Genomic DNA, 23,473 nt, shown 5'->3' with positions numbered 1-23,473 from the left:
CTGCCTTCATCATCACATGGCGTTCCCTCCCTCTGTGGGTCCAAAATGTCCCTTTGTGTAAGGACACCAGTCAAATTGGATTAGGGCCCACATGAATGACCTCATCTTAACCAATTCTATCTGCAATGATCCTATTTTGAAGTAAGATCACATTCTGAGGTACTGGGTGTTGGGATTTCAGTATCTGGATCTGTGGGGGACATGGTTCAACTTGTAATGAGGGTTTTGGGAGTATGGGGTCCTGGGAGAAGAAGCAGCCAGAAGCCAGAATTTCTCAGCGCTTGGGGAGAAAACCGATTAGCGGGACAACTGAAGGACAACTTGGAGGTGATCTGAATGTTCCACGGGCATCTCCAGGTTAATTTGGCCAAACAGAACCATTGATTTCTCCCCCATAAAGCCCCTCTTTGGCCATCTCAGTAAATGACTTGGTTGCTCACTGGTTGCTCAAGCGAGAATCCCAGAATTGACCCAGCCCTCTCCAAGTCCTGCTGGCTCCTCTTCAAAATGACTCTCATGGGTCGAGGTCTCTCCACTTCTACAGTCACACCCTTTTATACCACACAGCCTCCTAACTTACCCTCCTGCTACCGCCCCTGTTCACCTCCAAATTATTCTCCTGCAGCAGCCAGAGGCTCCTCCTGCAACATCAATCCAAATACATCACTCTCCTGCGTCATACCCTTGGAGGGCTTCCCATTCTAGCTAAAGATACATTCAAAGCCCTAACACGGCTGTCCAGGACCCAAATGATTGGGCCCAAGCATCCCCTTCACTTCCCATCACCCCGTCCCCACTGCATCACTACTGTACACGCACAATGAGCTGCTGTCACTTATTCCAACATAATATACTTTTCCCTGCCTCAGCACAAGCCACTCACTAAGCCTGGAAAGCTCTTCCGGGGCATCTCCACTGAGCCAGGCACTTCTGTACAATAGGCACTCAGTACCTATGGGTTCATCCCATGTATTCTGTGCGGAGTCCTGTCTGACTCTTTGTGACCCAATGGACTAGAGCCTGCCAGGCTCCCCTGTTCCATGGAATTTTCCAGGGAAGGATATTGGAAAGAGTTAGTCACTCAGCTGTGTCTGACTCTTTGTACCCCTCTGGAGTGTAGCCCACCAGGCTCCTCTCTCCATGGAGTTTTGCAGGAAAAAATGCTGGAGTGGATTGCTATTTCCTTCTCCAGGGGCTCTTCCAGACTCAGGGATAGAACCTGCATCTCCTGCACTGCAGGCGGATTCTTTACCCACTGAGCCATCAGGGAAGTCTGTGGAGTAGAACAGAATAGGGGGAAGATTGTGGTGGGACTCTATTGATCCAGGGACCTCATTTCCCATGACTTTCTTGGGTCAACGGCTCCATTTCCATGGAACCTTCCAGAGGAGTTGGGAATTCTATTTCCTCATTTGGGAACTCCATTTCCCATCAGCCCCTGGGTTTGAAATGATCAGGCTGGGTTTCCTTTCCCAGCATGTCGAAGCACCTATGAAGTGGAGGAGGGGATGGGGATCAGCCTAAGGGCAACCAAGTCTCCAAGTCTTAAGGAACTGCATTTCCCAGACCTCTGGAATGGTTCTCCCAACAGTGGGGTGGCCAGCACTGCACAGCTTGCTGGGAAGTGTAGTCCAGCAGTCTCACCTCAGAGCTGTTAACAGTGTTTAGGAACTTTCTTGCCTGTGGAAGCCTTTGGCTAAGGGAAGGGCCAGACCTTCCTCACCTCACTGGCAGCACTTGACAATTAGGTATTCGGTCCCTCGGGGACACAGAGGACACAACAGTTGGAAATAACGGCAGCAAGTCTGGCACATCCGGGGACAACAGGCTTCCCTTCCAGCCTGGGCTGGGTCCTGGGCCTGTCTGGCGTTGTGGTTTTTTGTACTAAATCCTCCTCAGCTGCAAGTCTGGACACAGGAGAGAGACACGGGCCTGTAGACACCCATCTTGGGGTCCATGCGCTTTTGTTCTCTGGGGACACCCCAAGCTGGAAGGCACACTCCAAGCAGGAAGGCAGCAGGGGACAGACCTGGACCTGGCTCAGGGGTACCCCACTCTCCAAGGGTTCACCCTCAGAGAAAGTGGTCCTTACACTTCAGGAGGTTGTCAGATTCCTGGGAAAGATGTTATAAAACTGCAGGTTCTCAGCGCTATCCCTGCCTGGTGTTACAATGACCTCCAAAGGATGATCGTTGGGTGGCTGAGAAACCTGGTTCAAATTGCCCAGAATCCCACCCCCAGCCCTGCAGCCCCACTCCATCTACACTGGGCAGACACAGTCCATTTCCGACAGCACTGACTTCTGGCCCATCACCCTGAGCAGGGCCTTCCCACTCGCCGTACCCAACACTCCAACCTTCATCCTTCCTTTTTCCACACTCATCCTTCCACACCTCCCAGAGCCATCCCCCTTCAAAGCTCTTCTGGCTCCTAGCTTTGGCCTCAAAGCATTAGCCCAGCCCATATGTGTTGCTCCTCAAAGACGACAAGCCTGTGGGAGCAAAGGCGGAACAAGTGTGTGTCTGGATGTCAAGTAACGTCTAGAATGAACGGAGCGCCTTGTCCCGGAAGCTCCGCATACCTGCAGTCAGTGCCCTGCAGCTCTAACTGAAAGCTAATTCCAGCCACATTAAACTTCTCCCTTTACTCCACCCTCGCAGGCTACAGGTGAGACCAGAATGAGCCATCGTGGAGACGCACCCATGGGGCTACACGGTCAGCACCGTTTTCACACACGTCATTAGAGCTACCAACAGATCAGCACTCCGGGCCCTGGGCATGGATGGGGGTGCTGGGCCAGCTCCGTCGAGCACCTTAGCTCCGTGAACCCCAAGAAATGAGGTGGGTCTGCAGGCTGCAAGTGGTTAAATAATTAATAAGATTACCAACAGGGTGCTAATTACAAATAACGAGAGAGGAGCTAGAGGCGATGAGTCTTCCAAACAAGGAACCAGGATCCGAAGCCCCGAGGCCCAGGGGTCCGGCCACCCGGGCAGGGCAGCTCCGAAATAAATAATGGAGTGGGGGGCAAGGGGTCAGGGCTGCTCCTGCTTCTTCTTGACTGAAATCCGCTTCTTCCTTGCTGCCAGCATCTCATAGAACGGGTCCACGCTCACAGCGGCTCTGCGGAAGGGGCGGGATCCCAGGGTGAGGGCCGAGGAGCCTGGGCCCCCGGCCACCCTCCCCTCCCCCAGGACTCCGGGAGCCCCTGCTCACTGGATGGACTTGATCCACTCGTCCTTCTCCTCCTGTGTGGGGGCCGAGATCCGGTACACCATGTGGTTCCCTTCAACCACCCGGCCGTCGGCCTCTGTTTTGCAGGCTTTGATGAGCTGCCCCTTGTTGTTGGGGATGTACAGCTCGAAGCAGTTCTGGGGAGACAAGGGAGAGGAAGGACCGCTGGGAAGAGCCAGCCCTGGGGCCTGAAGAGCCCTCCGCCGCCAGCAGGACAGGGTACAGGGTCTTACTGGTTTCCGGGGGTCGTCCACCTCGCGGATGCTCAGATTCTCCAGCGGGATGATTCCTCGGGGCTCCTTGTCCTGAGAACGAGTTTGGCAGGATTCAGATTCCGCAGTCTCCCTGGCGCCCCGCGGTCTCCGGACTCCGCCCCCGCCCCGCCCCTTCTCCCCGGCCCCGCCCCTTCTCCCCGGCCCCGCCCTCACCGTAGTGTACTCAAAATAGTAGAGGCAGTTGTCTGTGAGGATGAACCAGCGCCGCTTCCACGTCTTCACCCGGCCCCCTGGAAGGGAAGGGGGGGAGGGGGCCTGGGCTCAACAGGGGGGCGGGGGGCCTCTGAGAGGGCGGGGAAGGGGGCGAGAGACACAGCGAGCACAGGGAAGGTGGGGCTGTCAGGGCCTAGGACAAAGCGATGCGTGGGAAGACAGACAAGCAGGGACAGGCCAGGAGTCTGGGCCCGGCGAATCGGTCCACCCACCAGCGTGGGGCTCTACGCTCTCTAAGCCTGTCTGTGGACCCGGGTCCGGGCCCCCAGTCCCTCTCCTGTGGGCCCAGAGGCCAGGGCAGTCCCCTCCCTTTGTGTCGTGTTGGGCAGCAAGGATGGGGCCAGCCGTGTACCTACCTCCTGGGGCAGACAGCGAGAAAGCAGGCAGGACCAGGCGAGGAGGAGGGAGGGCGGAAGAGTGGAGTGCCCCCAAGAGCCGTGGGTGGGGGCGGGGAGGGATGCGCAGCGGGTGGGACAGAGACAGCCGGAAACAGCAGAGAGAAACACGCAGAGAGGGAGGGAGGGAGAGAGAGGGAAGAAAACCAGTTACATCCACATGAGGGGGTAATGGCCAGACCCTGTCCCTCCGGGCAGGCCCAGGATGCTGAGCTGGCCACAAGCACCTCCCAGCATCAGTGCCTGACTCCAGCCCCACTCCCAGGATGTATCCCAGCCAGGCAGGCCCTCTGTTGCCACAATGACGATGGGGAAGTCATCCCCAAGAGGCAGAAGAGGAAACCCCCAGTCCGTGGGCCAAGGTGAGCGTTGAGGACTCCTGTTAGCACCAGTAGGACCTGTCTGTGTGACCTTAGGACAACCACTTGCCCTATCTGGATCCCCGCCTGGAGATGCATTCAGACCCACACCTTCCTGCTGCAAAATGACCTACTTCTGGGCTCCTTGTGGCCCCAGAAGTAAACAGCAGCAATAAAGACTTTTATTAACCATCTTTTTCACTATAACTGCTACCACTACCACTGATCCCCTTTCCTGTATTTCACTGTTTAAGAGGTGCCGTTTACTAGTAACCTTGTGCTGCGCTCTGGTCAGAAATCTGGGTCCAACACCACCTCTGCCCTGTGGCTGCTGGATAGTGACCGAGCCTCAGTTTCCTCATCCAAGAAATGGGAGGGAGTCCTGCGGCTGGTGGGGGGTAGTTCAGAAGGTAACCAGTCTCTCAGGAAGTTGCCCTTCTGGTTTTTCTTTCCCTGCCCACTCACTGCCAGGGGCATCATTTGACCTTCCATGAAGAATCTAAATTTCTCTGGGATCCCCCAGGCCTGTCTGCCTCCCTTGGAGCTGATGCAGGAATCCATCTGCCCCAACAAGTTGGCTGAAAGGAGTGATCTGCATTTCATGTGCACCAGGGACCTGCCTCCAAGGCCTGAGAAGAGATTCCCCCTTCTAAGAGCACAATTCCATGTGCACCCCCCAGCCACCCCACCAGAGGGTAGATGCTAAGATCTAAAGGGAGGAAAGGCCTGCCTTGAGCCTGCACCCGGGCTGGAAGCTTCCTCTGAACCCTTCCCCTGTCTGGGCTGCTTCCACTGTAATTCCTCGCCAGATTCTCTGTCTCCCTGGGGCAGCCACTCACCACTTTTCCATTAAAAAGCCACTGCCAACCCTCCCTCAGCACCTACTATTTACCAGGCCTGGCTCCAAGCCAGCAGTTCTCAACGTGGGCCACGCACTGGGAACCGCCTGGAGAGCTTTCAACATGACCAATGGCCTATCCTACCCACAGAGACCCTGCCTTCACGAGCCTGTGGCCTGGCCCCTGTGGTTTCCAAGTGAATCTCCCAGGCAGCCGGGGTGGAGAACCACTCCAACCCTCAGCCAGCTGCCCTTGCCGGACCTCTGCTAACTGAACTGGAGTCCGCTGGTGCCACGTGTTCCAAGGGGGACTGGCCCCCGCCCCACACATCCCACCGTGGCCACGGGCTCCCGATTCCCCTAAGCCGGCCAGGGTGCTTCCCCTCCCCATGTGCGTGCTAAGTCGCTTCAGTCGTGTCTGACTCTTTGTGACCCCATGGATTGTAGCCTGCCAGGTTCTTCTGTCCATGGGATTTCCCAGGCAAGAATACTGGAGTGGGTTGCCATGCCCTCCTCCAGGGGATCTTCCCAACCCATGGATCAAACTCCCCATCTCTTACGTCTCCTGTGTTGGCAGGAGGGTTCTTTACCACTAGTGCCACCTGGGAAGCTCTCCCCCTCCCCACCAGGAACCAATCCGGCCAGCTAAGTAGTGCATCGGGACACTCCGGAGCCTGTTTCTGCAGGCTCTTTACTGCCTACAGGCGACATTCTGGGGAGGGAGGACACTTCTAGAATAGCCACCGTGCTACAGGGCTGAGGAGGAGGCCATAGGAGGTGGGGATAAAAATACAGGAGTCTCAGAGTGGGTCTGCCCCGGACTCCCCGAGAGTCCCTGCCAAGCATGGCAAAAGGCCCAATTCCTTGGGTTGTTTTTTGTTTGCTACAGCGGAGAGCAGCCTGCGTCATGAACACTCTCCCCGCAGACTGGGCCTGTGCTCTTCGGTTCTCGGCTGTGTCCTCAGTCCCTACACCAGGCCCAGACAGAGGAGGGGTTTCATAAACCTGTGTGGGTGAGCAGACGGGGTGAGGCAGCACCGATTCCAAGGCCAGCCCTGGGCTTGGGCCCAGCACAAGAGACCTGATCTCGTTCTCAACCCCACTTTTCAGATGTGGCTACTGAGGTTCAGAGAGGTCGAATCATTGTCCTAAGGTCATACAGTGGCTATGTGCAAAAACTGAGTCTAGAACCTGGGCCTGGTAACGTCCCCCACTTGCAGAGGCAGCCAGAAGTCAGGAAGGGACGTACCCAGCTTAAGGAGCCAGCCCTCCCGGTCCGGGTTGAAAAAGGTGTGGGTCAGATCATTTCCGTCATCCTCAGGGATCTTGAAGGGCTCGTTTCGGATGCTGTCGTACAGATTCTGAGGGGTGAAGGCAGAGTCAGCACCTCGGGGCTCCTGGGATCCTCCCAGGGCTACTGCAGTGGGGAGGCGGCTCACTGTAAGCCAATGAGACCACGGGTGTGATGGCCAAGGGAGGGAGGAGCCTGGGGAGGAAAGGGAAGTAGAAGGGGGAAAGAGTGGAGGGAGCTCCGGCGAGGAGAGAGGGAGAAACAAAAAAGATGCAGAGATGGAGACAGTGGAAGAGCTGCTAGGTTCTGAGACCGACAGACAGACAGATGGGGGAAAATGGGACAGACCAAGACCCTCAAAGAGTCAGAGGGCCGGGAACCTGAGTTCAATCCTTGGTTGGGAACTAAGATCCCACATACTGCCTGGTGCAACAGAAGAAAAAATAAAATGCAAAACAGAGAGACAAAGACAGGCAGCCAGAGAGAGAGAGGGAGAGAGAGAGAGAGAGAGAGAGAGAGGGAAGACTTGGGCAGGCTGGTGTGACCATGCAGTCCATGGGTGGGCGAGGCAGTGACCCGGGAGGACGGGGGGTCTCAGGCACTGAGAGGAGAAAGGGGGATGGAGCTGAGGGGCCTGGCGGGGCGGGGGGGGGGGCGCTAACCCTGAGCAGCTCCTCAGGCAAGTCCCCGCCCTCGTTGATGCCCCGGTTCATGGCCACGAAGCGCTCGAGTCCCGGCTTGTCCCGGACGTTGGGGTTGTGGAGGCTGGTGTTCAGCATGATCACGGCGAAGGACAGTACGTAGCACGTGTCTGCACCAGACAGTCATGGGGTGACGACTGGGGCACGTGAGCCGCTGGGACCCAGGAGCTCAAGTCACCCCCACCCCCACCTCCCTCCTCCCCTAGGACCCTGGGGTCTGGGCCCCTACCTGTGGACTGGAAAACCCCAGGGTTGCACAAGCAGTAGCGCTGGGCAAAGGCCTCCATCATGCGGTCGATCTTCTGAGCTTCTCCAGGGAGGCGGAAGCTCCAGAGGAACTGCCTGTGGCAGAGACGAGCCGAGAGTAGATGCCAGGACTAGCAGAGCCAAACCCCTATCCGCTCTCAGTGCCCATGGGAAGAACTGGCCAATGAAGGCACCACACCTGTGGCCAGCCTGACCACTGAGCATCAGCCAGGAAGCTCTAGATGATGTGTATGGAAATGCCCTTTCTTTCTACCAAGGTTGCTGCATGGAACAGATGGTTGCTTGGGGCCTCTGCTGTCATGTGGGAGGAGGGTCTGCTGCGAGCAGCACCCACCCCATGGCGAGCACAATCAAAAGCTGTCCTTCCCATTCCACTGGAGTGCCTGGATACGGCTATGCCTGAAGGAGGCTCTACTGTGGACTTTGGCAACACTCACGTGCAATCCATCCCCTAAGTTTTGGTTCTGTTTTTGCCTTCAGGAGGGGGTGATCATCACTGGTAAAGAAAGCCCTGACAGGTCCCTTCCTGCCCTTTCAATCCCATCCTTCTCACCTGAGGGCCTGCACCAGGTTGAGGTCAGTGAACTCGTGCAGATCCACGAAGGCATGAAGCACTGCCAGATTCAGCTCTTCCCTGCGAGGATAGGGACAAGGTCACGGGCAGGAAGAGGCTTGGGCAGGTGGGGGTGGAGAGGAGGCGGAGTACTGGGGAGGCTGTGACCCCTCTTCTGCACAGCGGCTACCTCTGTAGCCAGTGAAAGTTTTGGCCAAGCCCCCATCACAGGCCTGGCACGGGGGTAGGGACACTTAGAACGCTCCTGGGAAGACCATCTGCCTTAAGAACTCTGGTGTGGCTGGAACTCTGTGCAGGTGGGAGGAACACAGCAAATGTGCTCTGCTGGTCATCTCTGAGGAACCCCAGATTTCATAGATGCCCAGAGATGGTCTCCTATCCCCCAGAGACCCACGGAGAGTCCCAGGGCAACCCAGATGCCTACAAAACCAGCCCCACAGTGTCAGACAACTGGACTGTCCCTATGCATTCCAGATGTCCACAGGTGATCCCCAGATAGCTACGGATGACCCCCACGCTCCAAGACTCTCCAGTCCCCATGCCCCCCAGCTGCCCACAGACAGTCTCTGCACCAGATATCCAGCAAGTTTCACACACCCCAGATGTCTACACAAACCCTAAGCATCTCACACAGTCCTGTGCACCTCAGATATTTCAGACGGTCTCCACAAACCCCGGATGTGCACCGATAGTCCCCAAGTTTCCCAGACTTCACAGAAGGTCCCCATGCACCGTGGGAGTCCAGCTGGTCCCCACACATACCCGACAGCCACAGATTGTCTGCATGTGTCCCAGAAGTCCATAAACTCCCAAGCACCCTAGACATCCACCGCTGGTCCTCATACACTCCCGATGTCTCATGCACTCTACGCGTGTAGGTGGTCCACAGACCCCAGACATCCACAAATGGCCCCCATGTTTCCAGATGTCCATGGGCCCCCCATGCTCCCCAGATATCCCGATGATGACCCCACCCCACTTCCTGTGTCCTTGTCCACGTCACTCCCATGCACACCAGCTGTCTCCAATGGTTCACATGCTCCCACACCACCCACAAATGTTCTCCACCGTCCCGACATAAATGGGTGGTGGTCACTGTATTGCCCAGATATCCCATACCCTCCACATGCTCACGGATGATTCCCGGGTTCCTCAGAAGGTCCCCCACCCCAATCTCTGTGTCAGTCCATTTTGTCACAGTCCAGTTGCAAGGCTGATCTATCAGGGCCTCTCCTTGGCAAAAGCTGGGTGCAGGGGGCGCAGTTCTCACCTCTCCCCCAGGTAGTCCCCAATGGCCGTCTTGTTCAGGCCCTCGCCCTTGTACAGGAAGCGGGCGATCTCCTCGGGTGTGTTCTGCAAAAGTTCATTCTCCACCAGGAACTGGATCCCCTGGTGGGAAGGGCTGGGTCTCAGTGCTGGCGTGCTCAGAAAGACACCCCCAGAAACCTTAGCCTCTAAACCCACCCCATCCTCAACAGAGCAGGGCCTGAGTTTCATTTTCAGGCTCTTCTCAGGTCCTTAAATATCACCTCTCCCACGGCCTAGACGTTGCATCTACTGCTCCCTCTGCCTTTGCCAGGTTAATTCCAGTCCCCCCCGGAGCAGGACCTGGCAAAGAACAGGAGCTTCATGAATGTTTGCTGAATGACTTTACAAACTACCATTGCTTCTGGCAAGAAGAATAAAGTGGGAAACTGTTAGGAGACATCAGTTCACGAGCAGCTGTGAGGGTCAAGACTCAGGCTGGACAAGGGCTTTCTCAGGCTCTCCTGATGTCTTGAGGACCATGAACTGAGGACCCCTCACTCTGGATTGTGGTATCTGAGTCTAGGGGCTCCCTGAGGGCAAGGCAGCATCAAACTCAACACTGGGCCCTCTGCATTTCCTAGCAGAGTGGCAGGCCAGAGGAAATGGTGTAAAATGAATGAATGAATAAACATCTTTTCTCCACCTGGTGAACACTAAGTCATCCTTCAAACCTGACCCTGACCCTCCTGAGGGAAGCCCTCCTTGATGCCACCAGGCTCACTCCTCTCAGTGTCCACAGTCCAGTACCTTTCTCTCTGTCATGGCACTTCTCAACCCTCATTTGAATACACCACTGTCCACATTCCCTATCAGACTCAATCAAGCTCCTCCTGGGGAATGCAAGAGTGACAAGAGAAATGACTCCTAAAATATGAGCAAAAAGGGGAGGAGGACCACTCAGGTAGAAGTTCCAGCACATGCAAAGCATTAGGAAGCCAAAGCACTTGGTTAGTTCTAAGGGAACAAATATTGCCAACATCTGGATCCAGGGATCAGGACCAACTCTGTCCACCTAAGGCAGACCTTTAACCACCACACTTCTGGAACCCCAAGATGCTAGAATCCCGTCTAGATGCCAGCTTGGCCAATTCCAGCCCTGTGGCCCCAAGCACCTTTTTGGGATCCATATTGAACTTCTTCCTCCCCATTGCCATCTTCCGGTTCCGCTGCAAGGTTTTGCTGCAGGGGCAGAGAGCAGAGGGTGGAAGGTCAATGCCTGGACATCCCTGGCCCCCGCCTGGCCCCATGACCCCCAGGCTCCCTACCCCAGCCCTCACCTGCCCTCATTGGCCTCCAGACCCTCCACCTCGCTCATGGCTTCGCTGAGCTCCTCCCGCAGGCGCTGGATCTCCACCAGCAGCTCCTGCTTCCGCCGTCGAATGTTCTCCAGCTCCATCCGCTCCTCCGGAGTCAGGTCCGGGGGTTCTGGGGGAGGGGATCAGGGACGGGAGGTCAGTTCTGGGGACTGGGAGCCTGGACTTCTGAAATCTGGCGAAGGACAGGGCTCCTAGGTTCATGGGGAGGATGAGGATAAGAGTCCCGCCTCCAGTCAGTGGAAGAAGGGGCTGGGAGGCCTAGATTCCTCAGTCCAGGGGAGGAAGGGCTGGGAATCCAGACTCTTAGTCCTTGGGAGAGAAAAGGGCTGGGAGCCTCTACTCTTAGGTTTACAGGGGAAAGGGGGCTTGAAGCTTGACATTGCGGTTCATTACTTGCAAGGGGCCTGAGGCCTTGGTTTTCTGCCTCCATTCTTGGCGAGGTAGCTGGGGACCTGGTTGCCCGGACTCCTGGGCCCATGGAAAGGAACCATGGCAGGGGAAGCTAATGACAGCTTGCGAGAGTGAAGGAAGGGGCGGGGCATCGAAGCCCCCCGCCCCCGCCCTAGCGGAATCTCTGTGACCCCCACGATTTCTCCCCACCGCACCGCCCCCAGAAGCCCCCCTCCCCTCTCCCGGCAGGCACTGGGCTCGCCCGGTCCCTCCAGAGGGAATGGTTCCGCCCCAGCCTCGCCTCCGCCGCTCCATCCCACCCCCTCCCGCTGCCACCGGAAACAGGCTCGGCCCAAACAATGGCCTGGAACGCCCCGCTCTCCGGCCCTGCCGGAAGCCCGTCCCGCGCCCCACAAAAGCTAGGCGACAACGGGGCCAAACAAGCTTCGCAAGGCGCGCGTCGTTGGGGGGGGGGAGGTCGTTCGCTGCGGAACATTCGGACCGAAACCTTCCATCTGCTCCCAGCCGGCCCCGCCCCTCCCCGACTTACCATAGACACCGTCCTCCATGGCGGCTAGGAAGGCCCGCGGGGAGTCCGGGGCGGTCCCGCCGGTCGGGCCCGGATCCGCGTTGGCCCGCGGGCTCGGATGAGCCCGCTCAAACGCCCCGGGAGCCACCGCCGCCTCCTCAGCGCCAGTCCTCAGCGCTGAAAAGACTCTCCCTTCGTCTCCCAACCGCCCCGCCAGTAGGGACCGCCCCTCGTTTTGACATCGCCCAATCCACGGCGTGCCCTCTCGTCTGCTCCGCCTCCGAAACCGAAGGATCGCCCTCCAGGGCCAATAGGCGCGCTAGGAGCAGACGTAGCACTGTCCAGCCCAAAGTAGACGGTCTGTGGGGCCAATTGGAGTGAGAGCAGGGGCCGGACCCCGCCTCCGAAACCAAAGGGTTCTTGGCAGGCTTGCCCTCCAATGAGAAGCCTCGAAAAGGAGTTGCATGGAGGCGGGACTAAGTAGACGCAGAAGGAGGACTACGCCTGCGCAAGGGCTCTGCGCACCAGGTCAACCGAGCCCGGCCTCTATCAATACGTTGCCAGGGGGCGGTACTTTGTTAGGTTTGTTGCTGGGGGGCGTGGCCACAGCTCGCGGTTGTTTCCGTGAGCCACACCTCTTAGCTGGCCCGCCTGTCTTTTGACCGCAGTGGTTGCCAAGCAACCGGGAGCCGCTTTGGCTCACTTTCCTTTTGGCCCCCTTTCTCAAGTGTACTGGCCTCTCCGATCTGCAGACCCTTTCCTTAACCTCCTCCTTTGACCTCCCCCATCCACCTCAGCCTCTTCAGAGTCAAGCAGTGGTGAAACAAAAGACTTTCTCTTTCTTCCAAATGCTGCGCTTTTTGGTCTCTGTCGTGGAGAGTGGGACTATAGAGGAAGGCCAAATCCAGTGATAGGACAGGCTCTGCCTTCCTGCCTCTCGCAGCCTCTCAGTTTCCTCCCTCTGTCCCCGAAACTCCTCCCTTTATGTTAGCATCCCTTCCCCGCCCAGGACAATTCCCCTTTCCTCAGCATCCTTCCACCTCTGGTCCCTTCCCCCTTCTCCGAGTCCTTTCCCTCCTCTCTGGCCCGTGTCATTTCGCGTCCCCCTCCTGTCATACTCATGCTCTTCTTAAACTCTTCCCTCCTCTCCGAGTCCTCTGGCATCTGAGACCATTTCCCCTCCCCCAACTCTCCATTCCTTGAAGGCAAAACAGGTGCAGGGGACTGGCTCGGAGGGAGAAACTGGGTACCCCCATCACGGGCAGGTCCCAAATTGGGTCTGAGGGTCATGTCTGGGCCTGGGCCTCACTCGCCATCCCAGAGTTCGGCAGGCAGGGACAGATTCCAGGCCAGGACCTGGTTAAGCTGACAGATTAGACACGGAGCCTCCTAATCCCCTCAATGACCTTTATGAGTGGCTCAGGCTCTGCCCTCCCTACCAGAAACCCAGGTTGTGCCAGCCCTGACCCTACTTGCTCCCCTTCCAAACAGAATCCTTTTCCTGTCCCTTCCTTCACCCCCAATTTAACACCCTTCATGCTTGGGTTTCCATTGCCCCACTGCCTACTCCAACCACCCAGAGGTGGGGGAACAGCCAGCTAATTAATCCCATCCGGTTATTAGCTGGAGATTCTGCAGGATAAAGGGAGGTGGGGAAACAGGAAGGCGGGGAAGTGGGTTGACGCAGCACTGAGACGGGTTGATGGGCAATGACAGTGCCTGCCCTCAATCCTGGCACACAGAGGTGGGAACATGTCCTCCTTGGCACTGGCTCCTTCTGCGACTGGCTTGCCTGCTGGGCACTTAGGTAGATAGCAGCATGGGCAGAGGCCAGATTCAAGGACCCATATGTACCCCAGAAGCACACTCCCAGACACACCACTGGGGTTCCCAATAATTTGACCTGGGGGACAAGCCTCCCTAAACACATACATTCCCCTGACATTCAGAGATAACTCCTCCTTCCCCTGCCCCTCCAAGCTGGGCCAGAAAGGAGGTGATTCTGGCCCTTAGCCGCCACAACCCATATTCTCCCTTGCCTGCCCTGTCATGCAGGCATCCAAGTTCAGACCTGGCCTCTGAGAGCATCTCCCATCCCTGTTGCCCCCAGAAGGTCAGGCATTCCAGCACCTGGTAGGGGGAGCTGGCGTATCTCCAAGACCCCCATTCTACCCTCAGTGAACTGAAGAATAATCCTAGTGGAAAGGCCCTTGGACAACTTCAACTTCCAGTGCCTTGTTTTTTACAGATGGGGAAACTGAGGTGAGGGCTTCTCTGTGGTGCTAGTGGTAAAGAATCCACCTGCCAGTGCAGGAGATGTGAGAGATGGGGGTTCAATCCCTGGGTAGGGAAGATCCCCTGGAGGAGCGCACGGCAACCCACTCCAGTATTCTTGCCTTGAGAATCCCATGGACAGAGGAGCCTGGAGGGCTACAGTCTATAGGGTTGCAAAGAGTTAGACACGACTGAAGCAATTTTCACAGCACCGCACAAACTGAGGTGAGGAGAGAGGGGGTGATTTGCTCAAAGCCACACATTCAGTTGAGGCAGAGTTGGGATTCAGAGCAGAACTTCCTGGATCCTTGTGAAGGACTCTATTCCACTTCCTCAAGCTCAGTTTCTAACCCTACTGTAGGAACCACAGGAAAAAAAATAGATAGATATCTTTATTCATATTATATATATATATATATATATATATATATATATTTATAATACATATATGTATAACATCTTTAAGAAATAGACACACATCACTAGATGGAAGATTCCAGAGCACTGTAGACTCACCAGCCTTGGGCCTCTCCCTTCCCTTGCCTAATAACCAGCCCTGTTACCGACAGGGTCTCACCCAGGCCCTCATCTTCTAGGTCAGCCCAGCAATGCTGCCGGTCAAGTCCCAAGTCCACCTCCTCGAACGGCCACATTCCAGGAGCTGATTAGAACTTCCAGATTGACAACAGACAACTCTGTGTCCCTGGAGCCTGGACTCCTTTTGGCATCACAGAACCACAAAGAAGTCATCTATCCTCATCAATACTCTCCACTCCATTGGGCAAGCTGGAACCAGCAAATCTCAGATGTCATCACTGCCAATCCTTCCCTGACTGTGATCAATCTAGAGTCACAGAATCTTGATTCCTTTGGATATTCTAGAATGGCACTTAAAAAAAGACACAAAGCCTGTGGATCATGGAAAAGCCTTGCATCTCTTTGGTTTGATGTTCTAACACCAGTGGGTCTGGAGTTGTTGCCTATCAAGAACTCCCAGTCTGTCACTTTAGTCCTTGTAGACCCACGATTCTCCACTGTTTTGTGCATTCTAGAGACATAACTCATTAGTTTCTGGAATAGTCCAACTCTCAGGTCAAAGCTGCTCTAGAACCCCCAGTGCTGGCCTCTGTAGCCAATCTGGATTCACAGAATCTCAACTCTGGGGTTTTCTGGAGCCACAAAGTCTTTCCTTGACTTACAATCAACAGTCTTTGTCATTGGTCAGTCAGGATAGTCTTAAACTCTTGGGGGCATCCCATAACTTCCCCTCCTTAGGTCATCTAGAAAAAGTGATTTGCTATGGAGTCGACTGAGTCGAGAAGCAACCGTCCCTTGAATCTAAGGTCAGTTCAGGCCAATGAATTCTGGTTCTCTGTTGCTTCTTGAGAACAGCTGACTTCTTCCCCTGGAGGCAGTCTATACTTCATTTCATGATCCTGCTTAACAAACAAAACCAGCCACCTAGAGGAATCTAGAATTACCAGTCCTCACCTCTTGAGGGGTCCAGAATTCTGGGTCCCTTATCTCTAGTGAGACTCAGGAATTGGAATGACAAGTGGGTCTCAAGAGGGAGCACAGAATTCAGAGGAATTAAGGTCCCTCCAGTATGTTCATGGTGGGTCCACTAGGCATGGCAGAACATCACCAGCTAATAATTTACTGAGCAGACCTGTTGGTCTTAGGAAACACCTGCCCTCACCCCAGGAGAGGGCCCAATCTCTCCATCTTGCTACCTCTGGGAAAGGGGTGCAAATAAGGGATGCCAGCTTGAGTCATGGGGGCAAGGTCAGGGCCAGGGTTGGTGTGAGAACTCGGGGGCTGGCAGCCATGTCCTCTGCCTCTGCCGCATCCCCCTCCATGGCCTCCTCTTCCTCATCTTCTTCCTGGCAGCAGCTCAGAGCAAGTTCATTCTCATAGCAGAATGCTGCCAGAGAGCTGGGGAAGCCAGACTTGGGGCTCTGGGAGGCGCGCTCTGCCCGTTCGTCCAGCTCCTTGGCGCTACAGACAGGTGTCCCTGGAACCTCGTAAGTGCGATGGAAGTGGCGATAGTCGACCTCGTACTGGGAGCCACGCTGGAAGAGGACCGGCTCGAAACGATGGCCCCAGAGCAGCTCACCAGGGAGGTAGGAAGAGCGACACTGTGTGGTCATAGCTGTGGCCTCAACCATGCCCTCGAGAATGACCACCAGCTCAAAGTCAGCCCGGGCCAGCTCAGCCCGTCCTAGTTCATACAGAGGACTGGCGGAGTCGATCTCATGCACGATGGTGATGGGAGACACAAGGAAGATGCGATCAGTGCCACCATCAAAGCCCACATCCACATCCTGGTGGTCCAGAGGTATGTACTCACCCTCCGGGGTCACTCGAGGCTGCAGCAAAAGACAGGTGGCCAAAGAGAACAGGGAGCAGAGAGATGAATGGAAGACAGCGATAGCGAGAGGAGGGGATAGAGGTGCAGAAGAAGAGGAGGGCAGAGACCAGGAGGGGTGGGGGTGCAGAGAGAACATGGACCCAGAGAGAGAGGGATGGTCATGCAGAAACAGAGGAGGACACAGACCCAGAGAGAGGGAGATGGTGGTCCAGGAAGGTGAGGACAGAAGCCCAGAGGAGGGCGGTGGAGTAGACAGAGGCTCAGAGAGGGTTTGGGGAAGGAAATCCGAGAAAGACAGGGGAGAGAAAAAGATAGTGACAGAGTGACATTGGCACAGAGCCACAGAAATCAGCAAGACAGAAACAGAGTTAAAGAGACAACAGATGATAAGAATCACATCCAAAAGCAGTTGGAGAAGGAGAGGGATAGAAAAATGGCTTTCAGTATATGGCCAGAGAAAGATTACCAAGGATGACAATCTAAGTCCAACAGAAGCTATGCTTATGTTCTGCCTATGTTTCACCATTGCCTCAGTGTAGTCCCTGGGATATTCACTTGCCCACCCCTCCAACAGAGGATGAGATGGTTGGATGGCATCACTGACTCAATGGACATGAGTTTGGGTAAACTCCGGGAGTTGGTGATGGACAGGGAGGCCTGGTGTGCTGTGGTTCATGGGGTCGCAAAGAGTCAGATACGACTGAGCGACTGAACTGAACCCTGAACCTCCCCAACCCAACTACTTCCATCCTCTTGTGTGTCTGTGTATTTCTGTGGGGTGGAGGCCTAACCCCAGGCCAGGTATCAGCAGTTTCACCCCACCTACCCATTGGTTCCATACCCACCTACCAAGTTCTGTCAGTGCCCCACAGACTTCTGGGAGAGACAGTGTCCCTCCTGGTCATGAATCTCTGAATTTCAGTCAAGCAGGAGACAGAAGTGGAGAGTGGGGCTCCATTCTCTTGCCATTGTCTATGTGAATCCCTAGAGGTTGCCGGGAGTTGTAGTTCCCACCACAACCCTGTCCTCATCCAAGTCCAGCCCAAACCCTGTGTTCTTAAGTGTCTTTGCCCCAGAATTTGTTTGGGCAGTTTGACCACAATTCTAGAAACACTAAGGCTCTTTTATCAGGGTGCCAGAGGGAGCCGTTGCCCCAGGGGCCAATGGGAATTGTAGTTTTGTTTTTTGCTGGGACGCTAAAATTCAAGTTTCCCAACCCCCTGCCCTGTACTTCTCTGAGCAGGAGGCTGGTGGGAAAAGTCTGGGCCCCTGAGGTGGAAAATGAAGGCCCCCACAAATGCTGCAGGACCACACACCCAGAGGCCTCGGAGAATTGTCTTCCCTGGCTCTGCAGGTGTGAGCAGCACCCCATCCTCAGACCTGCATCTCCCACAAGCCCATAGGAGCCTGACCTCCGTCCCGGGCCTCTCTCTGTACCACAACACTGGCTGGGGATAGTAAACCTGAGCTGTGGTTTATACCACCAGCAAAACTACAACGCCTCTTCAGACCACCCTGAGTGGGAGCTTTCCTTGACCCCAGAGGCTTCTGGGAATTGTCCTTCAGAGTCTTTTACTGATCAGACGTGGACCTCGCAGGCCTGCATTTCCCACAGTTCCACTGGGGGCAAGTCTCAGGGGACTCTTTAAGTCTCAAAATCTGTCTCAAGTCTAGGCTTGCAGGAAGAAATGATCAGAGACCTTTCTCTTGGGTTTACATTTCCCACAAGGGCTTTGGGAATCATCCTCAGCCCTCAAGGTGAGGCAGAACGTGTCCTGCCCGAGAGACTGCTGGGAATTGTAGTCCAGGTCCCTTCCAGGCTTCCCGCACACTTGCTCCTTAGACCTACAACTCCCACCACCCCCCGCGCCTCCCACCCCCCCAGACCTCGCGGGGGGGCCCGCCCACCAGGGGGCGTGGCCTGCCACGGGGCCGACTCGCACCTGCAGCAGCTGAGCCCGCACGTGGGCCTCGACGAGATGGCTGCGGCGCAGGTTGCCGACGCGCCACATGAGGCAGAGGCGGCGGTCGCGCAGCGCCACGACGGCGTTCTCGCTGAAGACTAGCGTCTCGTTGCGCTTCTTGGGCTTGGCCATCTTGGCCATGACGGCGCCCACGACGAAGGCGTCCAGCACGCAGCCGGCGATACACTGGAGCACCACGGCGGCCACGGCGGCCGGGCACTCCTCGGTGACGCTGCGCACTCCGTAGCCGATGGACGTCTGCGTCTCCAGCGCGAAGAGGAAGGCGGCCAGGAAGCTGGCCACCTGCGAGAAGCAGGGTGCGGGCGGCGGCGGGGCAGTCAGGTCGCCGTGCAGGGAGGCGATGAGCCAGAAGGCCAGGCCGAAGAGCAGCCAGGAGGCAAGGAAGGAGCAGGAGAAGAGCAGGCACATCCAGCGCCAGCGCACGTCCACGCACGTGGTGAACAAGTCGCTCAGGTAGCGCGCGCCCTGGCCGCCCAGGTTCACGAAGCGCACGTTGCAGTGCCCGTCCTTCTTGACGAAGCGCCCGCGGCGCCGCCCCACCGGCGACTGCGCTGGTGCCCACCCGTTGTGGCACAGCCCCGGCCCGGCTTCCTCCTCATCACCTGCCCTGTCGTCTCCAGACTCCAGGGCGCCGCTGAGGCGGCGCAGGGCCCTGGCCAGGCCCATTGGGCGGGGACACCCCCTCCACTTGGCCTAGCAGGGGGCGGGCGCCCCGAACCTGCAGGGACAAGAAACAGGCAGCCACGTCAAGAGTGCCAGGAATGGGGGCCGGGTGGGGCTCACTGGCTAGGCATCCTTACTGGGCCTTAGTGACCTCATCTGGCAAATGGGTGGAAAATCAGAACAGAATCGACACTGATGGTAATACTATAGGAGATATTTGTGTAGCAACAACACAACTATAGTCGTAGCAGCAGTACTGTGTTACAACGAGCACTACAGTTATTAGAGCCAGACAGTGTTGTGAACACTTTACATGAATTTAGATATTTCAGCCTCAGCAGTGTAAACATCATCGCCATTTTACAGATGAGGAAATAGGTACAGAACGTTTAACTTGTCCGAGGTCATGGCTGAATAAGCTGGGATTTGAGTGCTAGCAGTCCAGATCCAGAGTCCAGACTCATAAAGACAACACTAAACAGTCACAAAGAAAACAAACTTATGGTTACCAAAAGGGAAAGGGGTGGAGATGGGGTGAGGGTTGGGGAGTGGATAAAATTGGAGTTTTGGATTAACAGATACATACTACTATATATAAAAGAGACAACAAGGACCTACTGTATAGCACAGGGAACTATATTCAATATCTTGTAATAACCTATAATGGAAAAGAATCAGAAAAAGTACAGATATATAACCGAATCACTTTGCTGTATACCTGAAGCTAACACAATATTGTAAGTCAATTATAATGCAATAAAACTTTAAATTAAAAAAAGACTGAATGGTAACTGCCGATCTGTATGGAGTCAGCTTGGAGAGATGAGCCAGGGCTCTAAGGTCAACTATGACTCAAGGTCAGAAGGCACAAACGACAAAAGGAAAAAAAGACAATAGATAGCTTGAGCTTCATTAAAATTAAAAATTCTTGTTCTTCCAAGGACCCTAAAAGATGAAAGTGAAAAGACCATCTGCTAATGGGGAAAAAAATATTTGCAAATCATATCTAAAAAATTTGTATCTAAAACATATAAAGAGGTCTTATAACTCAATAAGAAAAAGAACCCAATTTTAAAATGGGCAAAGGATCTGAATAGACATTTCTCCAAAAAGATATAGTTGACCCTTGAACAATACGGGTTTGAACTGCATGGTTCCACTTATATGCAGATTTTTAAAAATAAATCCTAGAGTAGTACTACATGTTCCGTGGTAGGTTGAATCCTTGGATTCAGAACCATGGATACAGAGGATCAACTCTAGAGTTTATACTCAGGGATTTTCCTGGTGGTCCAGTGGTTTAAAATCTGCACTGCAATGCAGGTGACCTGGTTCCATCCCTGGTCAGGGAACTAAGATCGCCCATGATGCAGAGCAACTAAGCGCAAGAACCACAACTACAGAGTCTTTGCACCACGAGGAAAGATCTTGGATGACACAACTGGGACCCGATGCAGCAAATGAAATAAAAAAGTTATACTCAGAATTTTGACTGTGGAGAGAGTTGGTACCCCCAGCCGCCATATTGTTCAAGGGTCAACTGTACAAATAGTCAATAAACATTGGAAAAGATAATTGACATCATTATACCATCAGGGAAATGCAAATCAAAACCAAAATGAGTTACCACTTCATACCCATTTAGGATAGCTATAAAAACAAGAAAAAACAGAAAAGTGTTAACAAGGATGTGGAGAAACTGGCACCTTCCTATTGCTACTGGTGGAATGTAAAATTGCACAGCTGGTGTGGAAAATGGTCTGGCAGTTCCTTAAATGGTGAAACGTAGAGTTACCAATTCCACACCCAAGTATCTACCCAAGAGCATTAAAGACAAGTGTCAACACACTGTACACAGATATTCACAGCCACATTATTCACAATAGCCAAAAGATGGAAACAGCCCAAATATCCATCAATTGATGAATGAATAAATAAAATGTGGTCTGTCCACACAATAGAATACTACCCAGCAACTAGAAGAAAAAAAGTGATAGATACTACAATGTGGATGAACCTTGAAAACACCATGTGAAGTGAAAGAAGCCAATCACTAAAGACCATATATTGTATACTTCCATTTAAATGAAATAGCCAGAGGAATGGGATTTCTTATTGGGGTGATGAAAATGTTCTAAAATGGATATTGGTGATGGGTACACACCACGTGGCACGCTGCATTTCACGGGGTTGCAAAGAGTCGGACACAACTTGGCGACTGAACAACATGGTTGCACAACTCTGAATATACTGAAAACCACTGAATCTTACACTTTAATGTGTGAATTGTATGGTATGTGGATTATATTTCAATGAAGCTGTTAAGAAAAACAAACACACAAAAACCCAGGCTCAGCCCTGACTCTCAGATCATGGGGAAACCTTTCTAAACCTGTTTCCTCAGCTGTAAAATGGGGATGTTGGATTTCATCAAGGTCAGGATCAAGTTGTATAGACCCAGGGTCCCATCTTAGCTCAGTTGCTGACCCACTATATGCCCTGGGACCACCTGCTTCAATTTTTGGAGGCTGAGGTTGCTCATCTGTGGAATGGGGATTAAAAAAAAAAAAAAAATCCTTGAAGAGGAATCCAGAAGAAAGAACTTGGGCTTTTGAATCAGGCATTTCTAGGCTGAATCCCACCTCAGGCACTTACAAGCGATATGAATGGTGGCAAGTCACATTTCTTTCTGAGCTTCAGTTCCCTTATCTGAGAAATGGAGGGAATCTTAGCTGAACCAGGAGGATGCAGAGGAAGGAAGGGGCCCACCTGGACTTGTAGACCACATCGTCCTCCAAGAGCTGCACAGTTAACATTTGGCCCTGTGGGGTTGCGACTTCAGGGACCTGTCTGGGCTAGGGGTTAAACATTTTGCATCTGTTCCATCAACGCCTACCAAGCACCTAGGTACAATGAACTCCCTGTGCCAAGCTCTAGGGATGCTTATGGGCCTCTCGGCAGGGCTGGGGGCACTTACTCCATGATGAATGAGTTGTTAGTTGCTGTCAAGTTCAACACTGACATGTACCCACTCCCCTGCCCCACTGCTCTGCACCTGCTGTCCGTGACCACCCAGACGGTCTCCACCCGCAGCATGGGCATTTCTTAGGCCCATTCTACACAGGCAAAGCCAAGGCTCCAGTCAGTGGACCTGGTTGTGTGCACTGTCCACGATGTGCTCCAACTCTTTTTTACACCCTCAACTTTCTGGGCATTAGAGGCTGGTTCTTCCAAGCAGCGGCAAATGAGGCTGTTGAAGGAGGCAGGTCTGAGGTTACAATACAGGCAAATGTTACCATTTGCAGCCCTCTCTTGCTCAGAGTCCCCTTTCAGGGACCACCTGATGACAAGATGCTGGAGGGAGGTGATGGATGGGGGCCTCCTCACACCCACACTGATGGGTGTGGGGACCCTGCTTCTGACGGGAAAGCAAACAGAGGCACTGAGGTTCGTCCCTTGTCCCAGGTCTCTCAGTCAAGAAACAGCAGACCCTGGACTCCCATCCAGCCTTCCTGGTGCCCAAGCCTGAGCACCAGACTGGACCACAGACCACCTCATCACTCGCCCTCGTTTCCTGAGCACCTCGGTCCCCGGCCTTGCCAAGCTCCCGGAAGTCTGCAGCCCACCCACTGGGCTCACCTTGGCTGGGAGGTCAAGATCATCGCCTCGCTTCACAGGTTGGGGAGCGGACTCAGAGATCTGGCCAGAGCCATGAAGTGCCGGGGGTGGGCTGCCGGTGTGAGTCCTGAGCCTTTCCAACCCAGGAACTCGTTTCCCTAAATCCTCCTGTTGTCACCCTCAGCCCAGCGAGGCAGACATGATCTTGTCCATTTCACCAGTCAGGCTGGGGGTGGGGGTGGGGGGACTCCTTTCACCCCTGGGGGGTCCCATCAGCGTCCAGCATGGCCCTGTGAGCTGGGATGGGGCTCTACCTCGCCCACGCACCGACAGCAGGATCTGAGGGAAGCGGATCCAGAGCCTCAAGCCCTCCCCCCGCCTCCCCCTGACCTGGGAGAGCAGCTTAATGTTTCCATATAAAGGCGACAAGGGGCTTAAGGTATGTCAACTTCGTTTCAAAGTCACTGTCTAATCTGGGGCCGAGAAGCCCCACCCAGGTGCTGCCCCCCTGCCCCCCACCATAGAAGCACTTTCACACGCTCCCTGAGACCCTGGCTGTCCCCCCCACGACCCTCCCCCACTCCCCAGTGGGGCCTGAGCAATAGCAGGTTGGAGGCAGAAACTGACAGGCACGGGTGTAGGGTGGAGACTGCAGACAGACCAGGGTACAGAGCATAAGAGATGGGCAGGGAGAGGATGCCCTGAGGAGGGAAGGACAGAGGACCTCCCCACCGCCACAGGCACCCAGAGAGGAGAGAGTGGGAGACAGAGAAGAGGCAGGCGCAACTAGGAGCACCCGGGCAAAGACAAGTAGAGATCCTTTCTTAGGAAATGGAGAGACAGGCCAAATCCAACATGAAGATGGGACAAGA

General features: G+C 54.6%; 2 protein-coding genes across 2 annotated transcripts; both read right to left on the bottom strand.

Annotated features, from left to right (window-relative positions):
* Positions 1-2,855: 2,855 nt before the first annotated feature.
* Positions 2,856-11,921, bottom strand: CYTH2 (cytohesin 2). Its single transcript, XM_061139744.1, has 12 exons — positions 11,712-11,921; positions 10,733-10,880; positions 10,568-10,634; positions 9,418-9,536; positions 8,127-8,207; positions 7,536-7,648; positions 7,268-7,416; positions 6,564-6,675; positions 3,663-3,739; positions 3,468-3,539; positions 3,217-3,371; positions 2,856-3,123 (listed from the first exon to the last, which is right to left on the bottom strand). The coding sequence occupies exons 1-12, from the start codon at positions 11,728-11,730 to the stop codon at positions 3,036-3,038; spliced, it is 1,200 nt and encodes a 399-aa protein (XP_060995727.1). The 5' UTR covers positions 11,731-11,921; the 3' UTR covers positions 2,856-3,035.
* A 2,532-nt stretch (positions 11,922-14,453) lies between these two features.
* Positions 14,454-18,986, bottom strand: KCNJ14 (potassium inwardly rectifying channel subfamily J member 14). Its single transcript, XM_061136127.1, has 2 exons — positions 18,279-18,986; positions 14,454-16,333 (listed from the first exon to the last, which is right to left on the bottom strand). The coding sequence occupies exons 1-2, from the start codon at positions 18,984-18,986 to the stop codon at positions 15,737-15,739; spliced, it is 1,305 nt and encodes a 434-aa protein (XP_060992110.1). The 3' UTR covers positions 14,454-15,736.
* Positions 18,987-23,473: the final 4,487 nt, after the last annotated feature.

Source organism: Dama dama, chromosome 4, assembly GCF_033118175.1.
Source record: "Dama dama isolate Ldn47 chromosome 4, ASM3311817v1, whole genome shotgun sequence".
NCBI classification, from domain to species: Eukaryota; Metazoa; Chordata; class Mammalia; order Artiodactyla; family Cervidae; genus Dama; species Dama dama.
This window is presented reverse-complemented; position numbering and strand designations above follow the sequence as displayed.

What these genes read in the sequence shown, in the direction of transcription:
- KCNJ14 (XM_061136127.1), bottom strand. Translation starts at nt 18,986, where the DNA reads ATGGGCCTGGCCAGGGCCCTGCGCCGCCTCAGCGGCGCCCTGGAGTCT. An exon ending in TGCGGGCTCAGCTGCTGCAG is followed by an intron (nt 16,334 to 18,278) that starts GTGCGAGTCGGC and finishes CTTTTGCTGCAG; the next exon opens with CCTCGAGTGACCCCGGAGGG.
- CYTH2 (XM_061139744.1), bottom strand. An exon ending in CTGGAGGCCAATGAGGGCAG is followed by an intron (nt 10,635 to 10,732) that starts GTGAGGGCTGGG and finishes CTGCCCCTGCAG; the next exon opens with CAAAACCTTGCAGCGGAACC. An exon ending in TGCCTGAGGAGCTGCTCAGG is followed by an intron (nt 6,676 to 7,267) that starts GTTAGCGCCCCC and finishes TTCACCCCTCAG; the next exon opens with AATCTGTACGACAGCATCCG.